Raw genomic sequence first — 21,033 nt, 5'->3', positions numbered from 1 at the left:
AACAAATAATTTTATGAAATATAAAAAAAATTCCCAGTTGGTGATATAGGAACCTGAGGCCATATCCCTCCTTCTCTGTGACATAGAGTGAAAAGAGACAAGTCAAATCTAGATGATACAGTGCCAGGGCCATGAGAACCTGTCGAGGCTTACAAAAAAGCTAAGTAATGAGTTTAAGGAAGGGGCTCACTTAAGGGACCAGGGCCACTCCATATAGGGAATGAGCAAGAAGGGAGAAAGAGGAGCTCCAAGAGCTCAGGAACACAGCCATTCCTGGGAAGGATAGAGTATCGTCTTTGGTAATGGGGGCTGAGAGTAATTGAATTATGTGTTTTATATCAAGAGTAATGGCCTTGTGAGCACTAGCTAATCCCAGATAAGTAATGTGAGGTATGGACAGCTAGTCATTATAGGGTGAAACCCTATATCCACAGACAGACATAAAGTTTAGTGGACAGAAGTGTCATCCTGCCTAATTTGCAAGGATAGACTTCAGAAGAGAAGATGGTCTATGTGTTGTTTAAGACTGGATTAGGAAGAGACAAAGGGAAGAGAAGTAAGAGGCTAGAACCTGTCCAAATAGGTGTGGGCTGTCCTGGAATCGCTAGGGTAGGATGATGCAAGTGAGTTAGGAAGAAAATTGAGTGTATTGGCCAGTCCAAGTAAAGGAAAATATGTTATATTGCTGGGGATCTAGAGGACTGGAAAAGACCGCATCCAGAAAAACTCGTTCCCTGAAGGGATGTTATCAGGGTATGTGTATTCCAGCCTTATCATAGCCTGGTCCCAGACTCACCTGCATTCCTTAGGAAGAAAGTCGTGGAAACATCACTGAAAGTTAAGGAAAAACTGGGGAGAAAGACTTCTGAATGTCATGGGAAATGAGGTTGTAAAATTGGGTAATGTATTGAAATTCTTTAATAAAGGTGGAAGAATTAGCAGTGTAGGATCACGATCCATTTCTTCTTGAGAATGCTCACTGACATGTACCCTGATGAAGCAGTCCATCCTAGCAACCTCCCGCAACAAGAGAACAATGGCCAATTGAGGCCAGGGACTGGGAGGAAAGGTGACTCCCACTACATAGCAGGAATAGCAGGACTAAAGGCTGTCAGGTGGTAGAAAGTGGGTACCTGAGACCTGATTTTGGTAACCTATTGCTGAAGAAGGAGATCAGGAGACCAAAGAGAAGAGAGAGCAGAAGGCTGGATAGTGAGATGAGGCCATAAGGGGGAGTATCCTTAGCATGATCAGAAATACTGGGGGGATCATGGGATTTGGGCTTTAGAGCTAGAAGGAATTATTTTTTCCCCTTGACTGTTTTGTACTGTGTGGTCGGCTTAAATAAAGATGGGAATGAACTCACATGGTAAAATGCATCCTGTTATAGTCTAGCAAAGATGGCGGTCAGCTATGTGGCTACCTCTATATGAGTATAGCACTTAAGATGACTACAAGCCATATATTTTTGTTATGACTACCTATGTATTAATTTTTAACTATCAACCCTGATTTTTTTCTTTTTACATTGGATATTTTTATTTACATTTCAAATGTTATCCCCTTTCCTGATTTCCCATCCATTAGCTCCCATCTCCCTCCCCCATCTTCTAGGAGGATGTTTTCCCTCCCCAACCACCCATTCCTTCTTGCCTCAGGTCCCTGATATTTCTTTACACTGGGAGGTCCAGCTTTGGTAGAACCAAGGGCTTCTCCTCCCATTGGTGCCCCAAAAGGCCATCCTCTGCTTACATTTGAAGTCATAGGTCTGTCCATGTGTGGCTTTTTGAGAGTGCTTTAGTCCCCTTGGAGCTCTGGTTGGTTAGTATTGCTGTTTTATGGGGTGGCAAGCCCATTCGGCTCCGTCAATCCTTTCTCTAACTCCTCCAATGGTGACTCTGTTCTCACTTCAATGGTTTGTTGCTAGCATTTGCCTCTTTATTTGTCATACGCTGGCTGAGCCTCTCAGAAGACATCTCTATCAGGCTCCTGTCAATATTCATTGCTTGATTTCATCAATAGTTTTTGGGTTTGGTGACATGTATATATGTGCTGGATCAAGTGACCATAAGTATATGGGTCCATTTCTGGGTCTTAAATTCTATTCCATTCATCTACCTGCCTGTCTCTGTACCAATACCATACAGTTTTTTTTTTTTTTATCACTATTGCTCTACAATACAGCTTGAGGTCAAGGATGGTGATTCTCCCAGAAGTTCTTTTATTGTTGAGGATAGTTTTTGATATCCTGGGATTTTTGTTATTCCAAATGAATTTGCAAATTGCTCTTTCTAACTCTATGAAGAATTGAGTTGGAATATTGATGGGTATTGCACTGAATACGTAGACTGCTTTGGACAAAATGGCCATTTTTACTATATTAATCCTACCAATCCATGAGCGTGGGAGGTCTTTCCATCTTCTGAGATCTTCTTCAATTTCTTGCTTCAGAGACTTGTCATACAGATATTTCACTTGTTTGGTTAGAGTCAAACAGAGGTATTTCATGTTATTTGTGACTATTGTGAAAGGTGTCATTTCCCTCACTTCTTTCTCAGCCTGTTTATCCTTTGAGGAAAGGAAGGCTACAAATTTGTTTGAGTTAATTTTATACTCATCCACTTTGCTGAAGTTGTTTATCAGGCTTAATAGTTCTGTGGTGGAACTTTTGGAGTCACTTAAGTATACTGTCATGTCCTCTGCAAATAGTGATATTTTGACTCCTTCTCTCCCAATTTCCTTTGACCTCTTTTCATGGTCTGATTGCTCTGGACAGGAATTCGAGTACTATATTGAATAAGTAGGGAGAGAGTGGGCAGCCTTGTCTAGTCCCTGATTTTAGTAGAATTGCTTCAAGTTTCTCTCCATTTAGTTTGATGTTGCTTACTGCTTTGCTACATATTACATTTACTATGATTAGCTATGGGCCTTGAATTCCTGCTCTTTCCAAGACTTTTTACATGAAGCAGTGTTGAATTTTGTCAAATGCTTTCTCAGCATCTAATGAGATGATCATGTTTTTTTTTTTTATTTTGAGTTTGTTTATATAGTGGATTATGTTGGTGGATTTCCATATATTGAACCATGCTTGCATTACTGGGATGAAGTCTACTTGATCATAATGGATGATCTTTTTGATGTGTTCTTGGATTTGCTTTGCAAGAATTTTATTGAGTATTTTTGCATCTATATTCATAAGGGAAATTAGTCTGAGTTCTCTTTCTTTGTTGTGTCTTTGTGTAGTTTAGGGATAAACGTGATTTTGGCATCATAGAAAGAACTGGGTAGTTTTCCTTCTGTTTCTATTTTGTGGAATAGTTTGGGCAGTATTGGAATGAGGTTTTCTATGAAGCTCTGATAGAATTCTTGACTAATCCCACATGGTCTTGGGCTTTTTTGGTTGGGAGACTTTTAATAACTGCTTCTATTACTTTAAAATTTCTAGAACTAGTGAGATAATTTATCTGTTCCTGATTTAACTTTGGTACCTGGTATCTGTCTAGAAAATTGTCCATTTCCTTCAGATTTTCCAATTTTGTTGAATAGAGGCTTTTGTAGTAGGATCTGATTCTTTTTAATTTCCTCAGACTCTGTTATATCCCCCTTTCCTTTCTGTTTTTGTTAATTTGGATACTCTCACTGTGCTTTCTGATTAGTCTGGCTAAGGGTTTTTCTATCTTGTAGATTTTCTCAAAGGACCAGCTCCTGGTTTTGTTGATTCTTTGGATAGTTCCTTTTGTTTCTACTTGGTTGATTTCAGCCCTCAGTTTGATTATTTCCTGCCATCTACTCCTCCTGGGTGTATTTACTTCCTTTTGTTCTAGAGCTTTTAGGTGTGCTGTCAAGCTGCTAGTGTATGTTCTCAGCGGTTTCTTTTTGGAGGCGCTCAGATATGAGTTTTCCTCTTAGCACTGCTTTCATTGAGTCCCATAGGTTTGAGTATGTTGTGCCATCATTTGCATTAAATTCTAAAAGTCTTTAATTTCCTTCTTTATTTCTTTTTTTGAGCAAGTTATCAATGAGTAGAGTTTTGTTCAAATTCCATGTGAATGTGGACTTTCTGTCGTTTTTGCTGTTATTGAAGACCAGTCTTAGTCTGCTGTGATTTGATTGGATGCATGGGGTTATTTCTGTCTCCTTGTATCTGTTGAAGCATGTTTTGTGACTGATTATATGGTCAATTTTAGAGAAGGTACCATGAGGTACTGAGAAGAAGGTATATTCTTTTGTTTTAGGATGAAATGTTCTATAAATATTTGTTAAATCCATTTGGTTCATAACTCCTGTTTGTCCATGTCTCTGCTTAGTTTCTGTTTCCATGATCTCTCCATTGATAAGAGTGCAGTGCTGAATACTTTGTGAGATGCGATGTGTGCTTTGGGCTTTAGTATGGTTACTTTTATAAATGTAGGTTCCCTTGCACTTGAAGCACATATATTCAGGATTGAAAGTTCATCTTGGCGAATTTATCCTTTTATGAATCTAAAATGTCCTTCCTTATGTTTTTTGATAATTTTTGGTTGAAAGTTGATTTTATTCGATATTAGAATGGATATTCCAGCTTGTCTCTTTAGACCATTTGCTTGCAAAATTGTTTTCCACCCTCTTACTCTGAGGTAGTATCTGTCCTTGTCACTGAGGTGTGTTTTCTGTATGCAGCAAAATCCTGGGTCCTTTTTATGTTTCCAGTCTGTAAGTCTATGTCTTTTTCTTGGGAAATTGAGTCCATTGATCTTAAGAGATATTAAGGAATAATAATTGTTTCCTGTTATTTTTGTTTTTAGAGGTAGAATTGTGTTTGTATGTCTCTCTTCTTTTGTGTTTGTTGCAAGAAGATTACTTTCTTGCTTTTTCTAGGGTGTACTTTCCCTCTTGTATTGGGGTTTTTTATCTCTTATCCTGTAAGAGCTGGATTTGTGGAAAGGTATTGTGTAAATTTGGTTTTGTCATGGAATATCGTGGTTTCTCCATCTATGTTAATTGAGAGTTTTGCTGGATATAGTAGCCTGGGCTGGCGTTTGTGTTCTCTTAATGTCTGAATGTCATCTTCCCAGGATCTGCTGGCATTCATAGTCATTGGTAAGATGTCTGGTATAATTCTGATATGTCTGACTTTATATGTTACTTAACCTTTTTCTCTTACTGCTTTTAATATTCTTTGTTTTGTGCATTTGGTGTTTTTAATATCATGTGAAAGAGGAATTTCTTTTCTGGTCTAATCTATTTGGAGTTCTGTATGTTTCTTGTATGTTTATGGGCATCTCTTTCTTTAGGTTAGGGAAGTTTTCTTCTATAATTTTATTGAAGATAATTACTCTTCCTTAAGGTTGTGAATCTTTGTTCTCTTCTATACCTATTATCTTTAAATTCGATCTTCTCATTGTATCCTGGATTTCCTGGATGTTTTGGGTTAGACACTTTTTGCACTTTACATTTTCTTTGACAGTTGTTTCAATGTTTTTCTATGGTATCTTCTGCCTGGAAATTCTTTCTTCTGTCTCTTGTATTCTGCTTGTGATGCTTGTGTCTATGACTCCTTATCTCTTTCCTAAGTTTTCTATCTCCAGGGTTGTCTCCCTTTGCAATTTCTTTATTGTCTCTATTTATACTTTTAGATCCTGGATGGTTTTGTTCAATTCCTTCTACTATTTGGTTATGTTTTCCTGTAATTCTTTAAGGGACTTTTGTGTTTCCTCTTTAAGATTTTCTACTTATTTACCTGTGTTCTTCAGTATATCTTTAAGGGAGATATTTATGTCCTTCTTCAAGTCCTTAACAACATCATGAGAGGTAATTTTAAATCCAAATCTTGCTTTTCAGTGTGTTTGGATATCCAATATTTGCTTTGATGGAAGAACTGGGCTCTGATGATGCCAAGTAGTCTTGGTTTCTGTTGCTTAGGTTCCCGCACTTGCTTCTGGCCATCAGATTGTCTCTGGTGTTAACTGTTCTAGCTGTCTCTGACAGTGACTTGACTCTCCAGTAATCCTGTGTGTCATCTTTCCTGGAAATTGTCTTTCTCCCAGTGGGATCTGGGTACAGAGAGCTGTGGGCTCAGGTCAGTTCTGGGCACAGGCAGAAAATGGAAGTGTCCTGTCCCAAACTACTTCTGTGTTTGTGTCTCCTGAGGGCTCCAGGCGGGTCGCTTGGAGCAGAAGAGTTGGTCTTACCTCCGTTCTCAAGTGTGTTAGTGCTCCTGGTGACTGGCTTTCAGTTCTGGGAGCAGCCAGAGACTGGAATGAGTCTGTACCTGACTGCTCCTAGGTTCCTGTGTCCAGAGGGCACTAGGATGGTTCCTCTTGGGCCAGGAATATGAGCAGAAGTGGTGGTCTCAGCTGAGCTCTAAGGACTGTCCCCACTTCTGAGAGTCCAGCTCTCTTCCTAATGGGATTTGGGTACAGAGAGCTGTGGGCCTGGTACAGCAGAAACTGGAAGCTCAATCCTGATTTTAAGTTTTATTTGTTCTTTTTCTTAAATTTATTATTTATTTTATTTATTTACATTTTAAATGTTATCCCTTTTTCTTGTTTCTCCTCCAAATACCCCCACCCCTTCCACTCCTCTGTGTGTTTTTTAGTATTAATATGCATTTTGTTACAGATTTTATAGATTTTGAACCATACACAATATATTTTCTTACAAATTTAATATCCTGAAAGTTTACACAAGTCTTACAAATCCTGAAATAAGAGTCTTCTTATCTTAGCAAAAGTTTTAAAGGGTTAAACAGAAACAAAAATGAGCGTGAAATAAGAAGAAATAATCCGCTCTTGGAATAGTCTGTCGTTTTTTCCTACTTTGCTTTTCTTTCTCTGTCACATAGTCAGGATGCTCACCTACTATGGGACAGAGATTTTGTAAGTAAGCTTGGAGCTATAGAAGGGAGAGCCATACCAAACTCCAGAGCCAGCTTTGACTTGAAGTGGGATAGTATAAAATGACACTATAATGCCACTCATACCTAAAAACCATCCAAATCCTGTAAAACTGAATCCAGTAAGCTGAAAGGAAAAACGGCCTGCAGATTGGAAAATTTTGAGCCCTGGCTATAGTCAGATGACAGTACAGGAAGGAGCTGAGAGAGGCACCAGCCAACTAGGAGTGTGTACACTGTGTGTATGTTGCATCTAGACTACTTTGCTTTCTCCCCATCTTGCTAGGTCATTGCACAGCAGGTCCCATTTTTCAACAAGCTTACAGATCCATGGACCCATCAACTGTACTTAAAAGATCAGTGTGTTGGGAACATACAAAAACAAACAGGATGTGGAGTGAAAGAAGCAAAAACTCAAATATAGGAAATGGGAAATCTCTTTCCATTTCCTGACTGCTCACAGTATTTGTAAAAGTCCCCAATAGTATTATGATGTAGGGTACCATTAGACAGCCCTTTGGATTGATTATCTAAGGCAAATTGAGGTCAAATTTGATTGCAGAAGTAAACAAGTTTATGGCTCTACCAGTTGGGTGCAAGCTGTAGAGGCTGGAGGCTAAGAGGAATCCCAAAGGGGAATGAAATGATATAGAAATTGCTGCTCTCATCAATGAGAAAGTGGACAAGGAGGAAAATGTCACTGTAGTGTCTAATCAAGGGCATCTCCAGGACTCAGAGAAGACTGGAGGAAGATACAAGTTATTCATTAGATCATCAACACACTCAACTGGGTTTCAGGGCTTAGCCCACCTATGCATGAGGAGACATTTGACACCTGGTTTCATGGAGGCCAGAAGATGAGGACAAGAATCTAGCTCTAGGAGGTGGATGCAGGGGTCTCATACATGAGAACAACTCAGTAATACGGTTGCAAAATCAAGAAGGGCCTAGAAGAATTGTGGAAATTATTGAAGCCAGAAATCAAAGAAGAATATGGGCAACTCCAGAGAGAGGGTGGGAGGAGAGATTAGAGAAAGAGTACAATAGCCCATTTGGGACTAAGAAAACTGTAGGATTGCAACTTCAAAGGTTGGGAGACTTGGTCATATGATCAGGGCCAGCTGTAGCCTTCAGTACTGTGGCTTGGGTAGTGGTTCCCATTAGGGGAACTACTTACCGATAGCACAGGTGGATGGGAAAGGTGAGTCTGTTACATGTGAACTGGAGATGAAAGCATAGGGTTCCAGTCCAGTTCAGACCCTGACTGAGAGCACAGCTACCAGGAGAGCCTGTCTAGTCATAAAGCTAATGAAAGTGTTACAGCTCTGAGGAGAATATTATCTGGCAGTTGGAAGCCAAGGAATCCAACAAAGGCACACAGCACAGTAAACTTCACACTAGAGATTTATTGGCAGAAACAGTGTAGGAGTTTTTTGGTTGTTTCATTATTCCTCTGGAAGAGAAGACAGGATACAAGCTTTCCTGGTTGCCGACTGAAGGATATGCTAATTTGGGAGAAATTTTTTGTCTTTTCATTTTTAGAAAAGGTGATTAGACTCTGGACACCTTCCAGAGTGATATTGATCATATATGACAAAGAGAGATCCCCGAGGAAACTGGATTCAAGACACTCAAACAAAAAAGATATCTAGATGATACTAAAATTTTGTTTTGAGACTTATATATTATATAATGTACAGCTTTGGTGACATCACCAGACATGATGAACTGATCTGCTGAAACTCCTTGATCTCATGGACTTTCAGTGGGATCCAGTTAGGACACAGACATCAGAGACTCTAAATCATTTGTGTGGCCTTCTTAAGGCCAATCAATTCCCCCATTTTCCCTATCCTTCCTCTTCCTTCAAGGATATCTCAATGCCCATATTTAGCAGGAAAAATTTATGAAGAGTCATCCTCATGGTTTCTTGGACTTGGGTGTCTGGATGTGGTTATTCTGAGTTGACGTTCTGGGAATTCAGAGATGTTCATAATCTGAACAGAGAGAAAAAAGCTAGAATTGATTGTGTAGCCATAATCTCACGTGGTAGCAATCTTTAAGTTGAAGTTATAATTTCTTCATTGGTACAAAATTTGCTTTGGTACAGAATCAAGGTTTTCATTAGTATAAATTTGTTCTATTGATACAAAAATTTTAAAAATACACAGTTTAAACCCAGTCTTTCTATAAATGCCATTATAAACTGATCTGAAATGATTGAGTCTATGACTTTAGGGTCAGATAGCAAATTCTTGGCTCTGAGTTAATTAGTAGGGTGTTTACAACATGTTTTATTTAGAAATAGCTTGTATACTATCTGAAAACTATCCTTTTAAATATATTCTCTCAATGCTAAATAGCCTGGGCTGGCTATGAGACTATAATTAGTCTTCAATCCTGTCAGGAATCTGGGAATAGATTTATAAGCCTTTTTAAAGTTAGGATAGGTAACAGAGTGTTCTACTAAATTGACAAAAATAATGGACTGGGTGGAAGGTGTATCTTGTTCTTTATAAAATACAAAATGATAGTTATACTCAGTTTATATTTGAAAGGAAATGTTTGGGGGTTTTTTTGTTTGTTTTTTGTTTTTTTTTTTGTTTTTTTTTTTTTTTTTTATTGGACAGAAAAGGAGAGATGTGGCAGAACCTTCCCCTAATGAATAAAGATTTCAAGGAACCAATCACTGGATGAGTAGGCAGGACTTCCAATCAAAGACAGGAAGAGGGGATTTATAACTTAGAATATCTTACAAATTAGGATGGTAGTTGCTGTGCCCAGCAACTGTGTCACCTATTGATTCTAGACCAAGTTTGCGTGGTGTTTTCCTTCATGCATTGACTCAGTTGAGTTCCAGGGAAAGGTACAACAGTAGAGCATGGCTTTGGGAGAAGTGCACCCCAGGTAGCCATGGGAATTTGGAAGCACGGGGCTGACGTGGCAGCATTGGAACATGGGAAATTTGTGAGCTGAATGAAAAGAGAGATTTTGGAGCTCTGAGTTAGAGAATCTGCTGGGCTGAGAACAGGTGGTAGCCTGGTTCTTTTTTTTTTTTTTTTTTTTTTTGGTTCTTTTTTTCGGAGCTGGGGACCGAACCCAGGGCCTTGCGCTTCCTAGGCAAGCGCTCTACCACTGAGCTAAATCCCCAGCCCCAGCATGGTACTTTTTAAAAAAATATGTATTTCCCAAAACACACAGTAGGGTAGATGCCTTTGCTTGCACAAGAAGCAGCGGGGAATGCAGTTGGAGGCAGGCTTATACATGGTTTCTTGGGAGGGGGGATGTTTTCTAATGTGGGATTTGGAGAGATTTCAAGTCCTGGGCTTGGGGAAAGCTCAGGTTTGCTGTGATTTCAAGTTCAGAGTTGGTGGATTGTAAGCCCTGGAATTGAGGTGTGGCTCTTTACCCTACAAGTCCCACATATATGTGGCCTTATACATGTGTGTGCCTGCTGAACGTTGTCATCCGGAATCAAACCTTTTGAGGTTTCCTATAGTTCTGAAATTAACCTCTGGAATATAAAAGACATAAGAAAGAATATGAAAACACTAAGTCTTTATCAAGACTGAAAAGGTACACTGGATATCATTTCAAAAATTTTAGCTAGTCCGGTATGATGGTACAGTCTCATAATCCCAGTACTTTGGTTGTCAAAGCAAAGTAAGAAACTGTAGGGTTGATAATAGAGCAATGCCCAATGAGTATCAAAAACAAAAACCTACGAGGTAAGAAGCTTAACCCAAAGCATAGAGAACATTATGTCTGCATTTGAGGGGGCTGATTTGCAGGACCCAGAACTACTTTACTCAAAGGCATTTCACATAACTAATCTGAAAACCTAGTTGTCAAATGGATAGATCCTGGATAACATACCAACCAGGAGTGGGGGCCACAAATACATAATAAAAGTGGCAAACTCATACCTTTTTTCTTACACTTTGACTGGAAATGAAGGAATAAAGACTGAACAGGCATTTTTTCCCATAAGGAGGACCTCTCTGATTCTGCAGATGGACCTATCCAAGAAGTTCAGGCCTGATCATGATTACTCATAAGATGTAGGCTTATAATCCCTCTCTTTGTTCAAAGTGTAAACATTAAATTAGGAGATAAGGTCACCTCAAAGACCTATATTCAAGGAGAGATTGTATTGGAGGCTCCCAGTTCCCCCTCTGCTCTTTCTGTGTGATTTCTCTCCACTAATAACTGTTTTTTCTTTATTGTCTGCAGATTCTCCCTGCTCCTTTTTATTATATGTGAGAGTTTTCCATTTTTTAACTCTTTAACTGGCAGAGAAAATAAACATGACCAAGACCCCTATAAAGTAACACCTCTCCCAACTCCACACAGGAAAAGCAACTGCCCAAGCCAGCCCAAAGTGCTGACTCACAAAATTTCAAGACAGGATAATAGGTATTTTAAGCAACCAAGCTGCAAATGGCATATTATAAAGCAGTGGGTACCGAGGACATTGTATAGACCTCCTTTTCCCTTAATCAGTCTGAGAGCTGTAACCCTTTCACAGAAAATAGCTTTCAAAGTCTCTTTCTTCACAGTTTTTCAAGGGGTGGGGCAAAGCAGCCAAACTCCCTGGAGACCAGCACAAACACTTTTAAATTTCAGCAGAAATCTCTGCACAGTACAGTCTTCTTGGTTGTAGCCATGTATGCATGTAAGCACATTGTCCTCAGGTTGCCCTGAATGCACGTAAACACATTGTCTTGAGGTTTCCCTGAATGCTCTGATTGGTGATGCTGCAAGCCCATCTAGACAAATGACCTTGTTCTAGTGATTGTCACAATCAGACTGCCCTTTCCTTTGTTCTGGTTCCAGCAGGCAAACCATCTTTTCTTGCTCAGGAGAGATGTTTCCTCATGAGGTTCTGCATTCTTAGAATACACTATCCTTTGCTTTCTGTCTTGGGAATAGATTCTTAATCTAGTCTAGAAGGAGATTCCCAGGTGGCTTGATTTACTAGGCTCTAAATGTAGTATTCTAACATAAATAAAAATTATGACCATGCTAGGAACTCTTAAAGTCACGTCAGTTAAACTGTAGAAACTGTGCTTGCCCACAAACCATGCATTCTTACGGTTCATATAATAATCAGATGAACACAGTACACTTTGCTCGGAACTTTGACTCTTATACAGCCGTAGACACAAACCCAATCTCAGTAGTCAAACTAGAAATACATATAATGCACATTTAAAGTGTTAACTTTGAGAATAATTTGACATTCTGAAAGCCCATTTTTTTCCTACTTGCCTATATTGAACTCCAAGTTTAAAATACCTACAGGGTGTAAAAAGAATTCTAGAATTCTGTCACATCTTCATTTTGAATAACTGAGCATACAACTCACTCAACAGTCTTATGCATAAGCTTAGTGTCAGAAGGAAAGAAAGTGATAAAATAGAGAGAAGAGAACTGTGCATTGACAACTTCAAGACATTGATAAAGGAGCTAAAGAAGGCCCAAACCAATGCAAATACATCCCACATGTATAATTGGAAAATCAACAGTGTTGAGGTGTCCACTTTTTGCAATGCAATATCTACATCATAATGACATTCTCTAAAGCCAGTCCTTAAAAACTATAAAGGAAAACAAAAGAGATAAAACTGAAAAGCTCATTATGAGGAACAAATCCCAATCATGTTGGAAATTTGGGGTATCCCTCCACCTGGTTTAATGCTATATCTTTAAGCCATAGCATACAAAGCAGTATGATGCTGTCATGAAAAGAGACACAAAGTAGGTTGGAAGAAAATGCAGCGACTGGATATAAAGCCAAATACGAAGCTGACTAATTTTCAACAAGGTCATAAGGCAGAAAACGGCCTGAATGACAATCTGCTCAATACATGAAGAAAAGGAACCTGGATTTCTATATGCAAAAAGATGAAGTTGATTGTTATATTACAAAAGTTAACTCATAGAAAAAAAATCAACTCCAATAACTAAAAGACCTGGTATAACAGATGTAAGATTTTGAAACCATAAATTTTACAATAATGTACACAAAAATCTATCCCTCAATATTATAGCTTAAAGCAAAGTAAACATGAGGCAAAAAAGGAACCATGGAGAAAGAAAGCAGACACCCTCCCAGCTAAAAAATTTGTTTGAAAGCCACACATCAGGTAAGGGCTTAGTATCCAAGATCTATAGCCAACTCCCATAACCCAAGATCAAGAAGATCTATAATCTGACTTAAAAATGGGCAGTGAACTTGAATGTATAGTGTTCTACCTGTGTCCCACAAAGTCAATAGTTACTGAAGAAATTATAAATAAAAATTACCATAAATTATAACTCAAAATCACCTCCTCTCTTATACATGTTAGGATTGTTGTGGGTACGTGTGCACCGTGGGTGTGAGTGAAGCCATTGTGGAAAGTAGACAGCAGTTCCTAAGAAGCCGGAACTCCATCTGAGCCAGATGACCAATAGTTGCCCTTCTGGGAAGGCACACAAATGAAGTGACTTGCCCACTAGTATATTTACCAACACCCGCATATTCCCAGCAGCATGATTCTCAACAGTCCATGTAATTATTACTAATATCCATCCATGAAAAATGCACAATGAAATTTGAGTGTATACAGACGTGGGACTATACCTTCCACTGTGAGCTGAAATTAACCCGTTGTTCTTGTGCTGGTCTTGTCTGGCGTTTTATCATGGCAGCATTCAAAGAAACAATGTAAGTATTGCCAGAGTTAACAACTGAGGTGTAGGTCAAAGATAAAAAGCAGGATCAAAGTATAAAACAAGAAAGGATGTGGTATGCCTTCAATCCTAGCTGAAGCAGGGGAATTATGAGTTTGAACTCAGCCTAGGCTATACAGTGAAACTCACTCTCAAAAAGGAGGAGAGGGTGGGAAGAGAGGGAAAAGAGTAGGGGAAGAAAGGGAGGAAGAGAGAGGATAGGGTAAAGGGAAGACAAGGAAGTAGAAGAAGAGAAGGGGGAGAGGAAAAGGGAGAATAAGCAAACTATCTTGACAACAAAGCTTGCTGTCTATGCATGCTACTTTCAGAATACATGCATATGTGTTTTATGAACAGCAGGAAAAAAAGGGATTTCATTCACAGTAACATAGCTGAGGTCGGACCAACTGGAGCAGATGTGCTAAGCAGAAGGATGACTGGGCCAACACATGGGAGAATGCAGGCACCACTTCCAGATGCAGAAGCCGTCCAGGTGGGCATGTTTAGTCAGTAGCAGGTACTGGATGGAAGTCGGTGGATGTTCTGAAACAGTGACACTCTGAACACAGGGAAGTTGAGTCTTGACTCTTACAGGGCAGTGTGTACTTTTTGGAAATTCAGTGAGAAGCTACCACTTTGTGCATTCAGTTGATTAGAAACCAACATTTGGCTGCTGGAAGGTCTGTTAGGCTATATGAATATCACTGAAGACACTGAAATATCAAAAATTTGTGATCACCTTAGCAAGAGCCATCATCTCCAATTTATCACAGGAATTTAAGAGCAAGGACTCTGGAGTAAGAGTGCTTCTGTGTGATATTCTTTCATTTACTAATTTATAATCTTGAGTGTTTGAATTAACTCCTAATCTAATGTGAGTTTAACTGATTATTTAGGTTTATACTCTTGCCTCAAAAAAAAAGGATATACTCAAGTCCATTTCCCTATACCTATTAGATAAACATACATGGATATTAAGTCTTTAGAAAGATAAGTTAAAGTAAATTTTCAAACAGGACCTAGTACAAAGTGAGTAGGGTCTTTATAAAAATAGGAGCTTTGGTCCAGTGAAATGGATCAGTGTTGGGCCTTTCTACCAGAGTAAGACGTTTGGGTCCCACATGGTAGAAGGAGAGAATGAACTTGAGCGAGTTGTCCTGGGACATGCCCCTGTGTGCCATGACTCATGTGCATACATATGATAAGTGAAAAAGTAAATAAATAAGTGAAATAAATATAAAACTGAATTTACAAGAGAGAATGGGGGTAGCTACTCAAACTAGGTAGGTCCTATGCAAGGGTGAGGGAAGAGATAAGGGCAGTGCTTCCCCCAAGCTACCCAATGCAAAGATTGCCAAAGAGCCACCAAAGCAGGTAGAGATGGAAAACAGACTTCCTCACAGTCCTTGGAAGGAGCCAAGGCTTTAGACAACTGGTCCTTGGATGTGTAGGATCAAGAATGATGAAGCAATGAACCGGTCCTCCTTAAGACCCAGTTTCCAATACTTGATGGAATAGGGTCCTGAACACAGTGATATAGAAGAAAGCAGACTGATAAGTTACAAAGCACAATTTTAATTTCTCTCTTAAACCTTTCTCCCCTCTCACATTTTCTATTTTCTGGTTACCATGTTTTCCTTTCTCCCAGGGAAGGCAAGGAATATTATTAGATCCTTGGATCTTTAGAGAGAAGATATATTTTTATGACCATGAAGAGCTAGGATTGGCTGCTTCAGTCAGAATGACATTCTGTAATGTACAGAAAACACTAATCACTGCCATTAGAGTTAACAAAGAAGCTAGAATGGGGCAAATATCTCGGTGGCACCCACCTACTCAGTTGTCTTTGGGTTAAAGAATTCTGAGGAAGAGCCAGAGAGGGTTGCAAGTCAGACAGCAGTTTGCAAAGACCGAAGACAGAAGTGGCCTTTCTCTTTGTTGTAGTGGGACTCAAAAGAACTAGAAAGCACACTTTGTTCTAAGGTGGAGGAAACACCTTATGTGGTTTGAAAATGTGATAGCGTGAAGGATTGAAGAAGTTTGTTTACTCATATTCCTCATTATTTATGGGGAGCATACAAAAGTCAATGATTTTCACACTGGAACAGGAGAAGATGCAAGAGAGTAAACACTGCTTTGACCAGTGTCCTCATGAAGGAGGAAGAAAAACGCTGCACAAAATTTGTGGAGCCTACAAGACAGAGGTCATTTGGGGAGCACCAGCAGCCACAAAACTTAGTTATAAATGCCCAGTGGGTTATCTGATCAGTCATGAGTCAATGGGCCAACAGCTGCTAGGAAGAAGGCATTTTAACAGCTTATTTAAGAGAGCATGCTCCTTGATGAAGAAGAGAAGGAGGACCCCTTGTGTCAAATGCAAACCTAGCTTCATGTATCCATCCTGTGAATCAACTTTCATTCCTTCGCACAGACACTCATTAAGGAACTATCAAGTGACAAATGTTCCTCAAGACTCCAGGCTTTAAGGTCTGGAGATGGGACAGTCTCCAATGCACCTACTTTCAGAGTCCTAGCTGTACAAAGAGATAAATGTTCACATAAAAGTCTCTGATGCAGGATGAGTTGCACGGTGTGGATGGCAATCCCAATTACCTATAAGTAGATCAATTAGTTGCCCAGAATGTCAGACAATCCCCTGGGAAGATTGCTTAGAGCAAACCGGCGCCATGAATCATTTCCATTCACGTGTGTCCAGGGCTATAGGCATACTTAAGAAAATGGGTTCAGGAAATTCTAGACACTTTAGATAGTGCGTCTACCATGTGTTTCCTACTTTAAACCTACACCACCTCCAAAGCCTCCACCATTTGCTCTTCCCCTGGATTTTCTCCTTGGCCCAAGTCTTTCTCAATAAGAGCACACTGGAAATTCTGAATCATAAAAACAAAGACTCTAAATGGACTTGGAGTGACCTACACTAGGCATCATCCGGAGGAAGGATGAGTCTGTAGTCAGTGGGTGTTTTGCACAAAGGATGTCTTTTCCCCTTTGTTCCACATGACAGCAGCTTTATCAGTCCTCTGCCAGTCCACAGCCTCAGTGACTTCCCCATGTTCTTTTATCTCAGGCTTCTTTTCACTCACTGTGGTATAATTACACAGAGCTAGAAGAACCCTTTCATTTGATCATATTTGCTATGTAGGCCTCCTCTATTGTCACTGAAAATAAAAGCCACAATGGTCAGAACCATGGTTCTAGTGCCCAAAGAACTGGGGCATCTTGTTCTAGAGCAGAGCTCACCAACGGTCACTAAGACTATGTGTTCAAAAGCCACGTGATCAGGGAGTGCCCTCCAAGGACAAGTGTCTTCCAAAGGTGGATGCATTTTCTGTTTGGTTTTTGTCCCTGACATTGACTTCAGTATCCTCAATACTGAGCACTGGAGGCTTACAGTTCTGCTGATGTCAACGGTTCATGGGTGAGCCTCCCAGAAGAAAAGAAACTGCTGATAGTTGTCACCATTGACAAGTTTTGAGCAAAAGAGCCCTCACGTGGTCCTTCACCACTATGTCAATATCCCTGTTGCCTCTTCTCACTGCTTATAAGAACAGGAGTCATATTAGATTAGATCCTCACTTTATGGCCTCATTAAATCTTAATTGCCTCTTTAATGCCTTAAAACGCAATCCCATTAGGGGTTATGGCTTCACTACATGATTTCTTGTCAAGACAATTCTGTTCATAAGAGAAAATAGAGGGAAGATGATTTTATTTTAAGGAATTTTCCCTAGAATTTATGTAAGTCAATCCTTTCTATGGGCCATTGTCCCAAATCTTACTTGCATATGTGTCCTACAGCAAAGAAGGCTAGAAATGCATCATCTCGTGCTCTACCCACATACTCAGAGAACACTAATGGGCTTGTGTTAGTAAGATGAAATTGTAACTTCTTCTAATTCTCCACGTAGCATTCTTCCCATGTGCAACCATTGAGATTCCTTCGAACTGCGGGGCCCATGAGCTAGCAACATACACGCCCACATGGGATGTTAGCACCACAGATGCCGTGTCCAGCTACAGGTTCCCTTTCATTGAGAAGAGACTCATACAACTGAAACCAGCGGAAGTCAGTTGCCTGCTTTCCCCACAGGTAGTTTTGAGTCCTACAAACTTACTCTACTATGTCTTTAAAATTTCTGGCAGTGGCGAGAAAGGCTCTATGTGGACAGAACAGGATTATAAAAATCCATATGCTGATATTTCTTAAGTTAACTTCCTTTTCTGGTAGGAAACCCTGAGAATTCTGCTTTAAGCAAGTTAAATTTGTCATGCAGGTCTTAAGAGTATGGAATTTGGAAACTATCTCTAGAGAAAAGCTATTTATTAGAAACTATTAGGCACATGTACACTTTGAAATGATGTCGATGTAGTACCAGTAGATTTTGTTTTAGCAAGTTAATTCAGCACAGAGACTGACATAGGATAGTTTTAATTCTAGTATAATGTCCCATGTTATTTGTGCTGTCAGTGATGGCAACATGTCCATCATCCATGACCGCTGAGAAACTTCTCCCAAACATTGTACTTATAGGAAAGGCTGTCCAGCTGGAGTGAACATAAAGCAGATCCTGTACTCCTCAGTAGGTGCCAAAGAAGGGAACTTACCATTCTTCTTGTAGAACATAATTTCTCCTTTGAACTCTACCTTCTCCTCCAGGGACTTTTCGATCTGAAGCATCAGCTGCTCGTTGGTCTCCACCCCAAACAGAAACTTGCAGCTGCAACTCTTCTGCATGACTTCAGTTCGAGCAAACCCAGCCAGCTCACAGAAGCCATCTGAACAGTAGACTATGGGGAAACCTTTTGCCACTTGGGCATTGGCCAGGATGAAGTTGCTATCTGGAGAAAACAGATAAAAGACATTGAGCCACTTAAATCTCTTCTTTCAGACACAATTTCAATAATGTTATGGGGGTGGGGGCAACCTCTCAAAGGATAAGGGGAGGGGATTAATGGAGGGACTCTCTGGGGAAGGCTGGAAGGAGGACAGTATTTAGGATGTTAATTAATTAATTAATTAAAAAGACAATCTCAGGCATGTGTTTAGCTCATTGTGCTTAATATCTATGTTTTCCTCCATTTCCTTGTAAAATAGTGCCAGACATGGGCAGACAGTGGGAGCATTGGCGTGTGACCTTGGTTCAGGTGTCCATCAGCCTGTCCTAAGACAATCAGCCTCTTTGTGGTAGTAGGAATGATACCTCTGAGAATGGCTCCTGCTATGAGTTGCCTGAGCAAGTTGACTTCTGATTGCCCCTGATCTCAAAAGCAGATCATGAGGCATAAATTTAGGAGTGAGTCATGTCTTGGGGAGGTGATGCAAAGTTGTGGCAAGAGGAACTTTTAGAGATGAACTTTGAAGCATGGACCACATGTCTCACGACAAGGCATCTCTTCTCTAATGCTTGACAGTTTAGAACAAAGTACAAACTATTATAAAATCATTCATTTATCCACACAAGAAACGAAGGTTGAATATTGACCATAAGTATTTGAAATGGAAGCTTTAAACATAATAAAATTGAAAATGAAATGAATTATAAATAAGACATTTAATGAAAAAATAAGATTTGTCATAAAATCCTATTACATGGAACTATTGTATAAAATACAAATATTTACAACAAATGTGAAATGTCCCTATATACAAACATACATACTAACACACATATAAACACAGACATAGTGATGTTAATGTAGCATCTGGGATCTGCGCTTGTGCAAAGAGAGAGTAACATTGGGCAACAGCAGGATACAGCTATATTTTACCATATACTGTTACTGTGTACCCACTGGTTTTCTAGAAAATCATTCATATATTATATACTTTGAAATACCATGTTTCAGAGAGGATCGCATAAGGTAATTTTCTATGAGGCCAAGAGAAAAGAGGGTCCATGGCCACTTCTTGATGGCCAGTGAGATAAATGTGGAACATCCAATCTATGGTGTCCCCACCTCCTTATAAACAACTTTGGATTGTTTAGAAGAACAGTTCTCTCTGCTTTGCTTCAGTCTGCCATGGTCTGTGATTACCATTCATAGTGACAATATTTATAGCTTGCCTTGACTTCTCTGACTCAACCATTCCCCAGTCATTCTCACTCTCTTAGAGCCAAAGCTGGATAATAATACCTGAAGACTTTGAATCGCATGCTCTTTGAAGTCATGGGAATGAATTGGATTATTATAGACTGAGAGTTTTTTCACATGTCACAGTAACATGTGTTGACTATGAAATACTGGACATTGTGCAAGGTGTGATTGCATACATTGGATGTGATCTTGTCTTTAGGATGGCAAGCTTCTGGCCAAATGGAATTACTAGCTCAGTCTGGAGGAGACAATTTACAGAATCACTGAGTCCAAGTGCTTCACTTTTTACAAGTGTCTTTTCAATAGATATGACACATCGTCACTTGACTTTCTGTAGGACAATGCTGAGAGATAAGGCTCAACTCTACAGTAAATTCCAAAGTGAAGGAACGTTTGGGAAAAATTGTGAATAAAAATAGCGTATGGTTTTGTCTTAAGGTGCTGTGATTTAGTTATAAAAGCACATAGATACAAACAATAATAGAATGCCATGTTAAGTCCTGAGTCATTCATATGCAGTTAATAATTACCACTGGGGTTAAGAATGTAAATATCCCAGGCTTTGAAAACAGTTCGCTTGAAATAGGGGAAAAGAGGGTATGTGCGAAGTCCTACGATGTTGGAAACAGATGCCTACATATAGAAGTGACAAGGGGACAAGGGGTGAACAAGGAAAGGGGAATGGAGATGGAGGAGAGACACCATACTTTTTTCTGAAGCCCAATTTGTGCATTATTAGTATAGCACAGCTGCTCTGTTTCTGGAGTCTGGACAAACTTTATCCATCTTTTTATTTTCTTATTTTTTAGGGACTCATGGTTGAGGTCCTTCTTGCATATGATCTATACGTGTACTTTTAGCAGGAAGCCATGAGCCCTTCAACCTAGGACTATTACACTAACACCATGGTTATTACTATGACACATTCCTTCTAAATCATCTTAATTTGTGATTCTTGTCTTTACAAATTTTAAAAATTTGGGAAATATCTAAAACTGTCTACTATTTTAATGTTAACAGCTATTAATTTTGGTTAATTATATTTTAAAAAATATTCTTGTTTATACAATGTGTTGTTTCTTATTCTTTTTCCCCCTAAATAAGAAACTGCTAACTTGAATCCTTACAATAATAATCGTCATTTTCATGTTCTACTGGCTTATTAGCCTTTATGTAACATTGCTTACGGCGTTTTCCTGTGGCTCTGACCACAATCAGTTTCGAGAGGAAAGGGTATATTTGGCTTACACTTCCAGGTCATAACCCATCATTGAGGGACATTGAGGCAGGAACTGCAGGAAAAATGGTTGAGGATCATAACTTGC

At 39.4% G+C, this 21,033-nt stretch overlaps 1 protein-coding gene across 1 annotated transcript in view; it reads right to left on the bottom strand.

Annotated features, from left to right (window-relative positions):
* Kcnh8 (potassium voltage-gated channel subfamily H member 8) overlaps positions 1–21,033 on the bottom strand; it is a 439,763-nt gene that overhangs the window by 271,281 nt on the left and 147,449 nt on the right. The window contains 1 exon segment of the mRNA NM_145095.2: positions 18,218–18,451. Within this exon segment, the coding sequence (NP_659563.1) occupies positions 18,218–18,451 (234 nt within the window).

The sequence above is a fragment of the Rattus norvegicus genome, chromosome 9 (genome assembly GCF_036323735.1).
Source record: "Rattus norvegicus strain BN/NHsdMcwi chromosome 9, GRCr8, whole genome shotgun sequence".
Lineage (NCBI taxonomy): Eukaryota > Metazoa > Chordata > Mammalia > Rodentia > Muridae > Rattus > Rattus norvegicus.
This window is presented reverse-complemented; position numbering and strand designations above follow the sequence as displayed.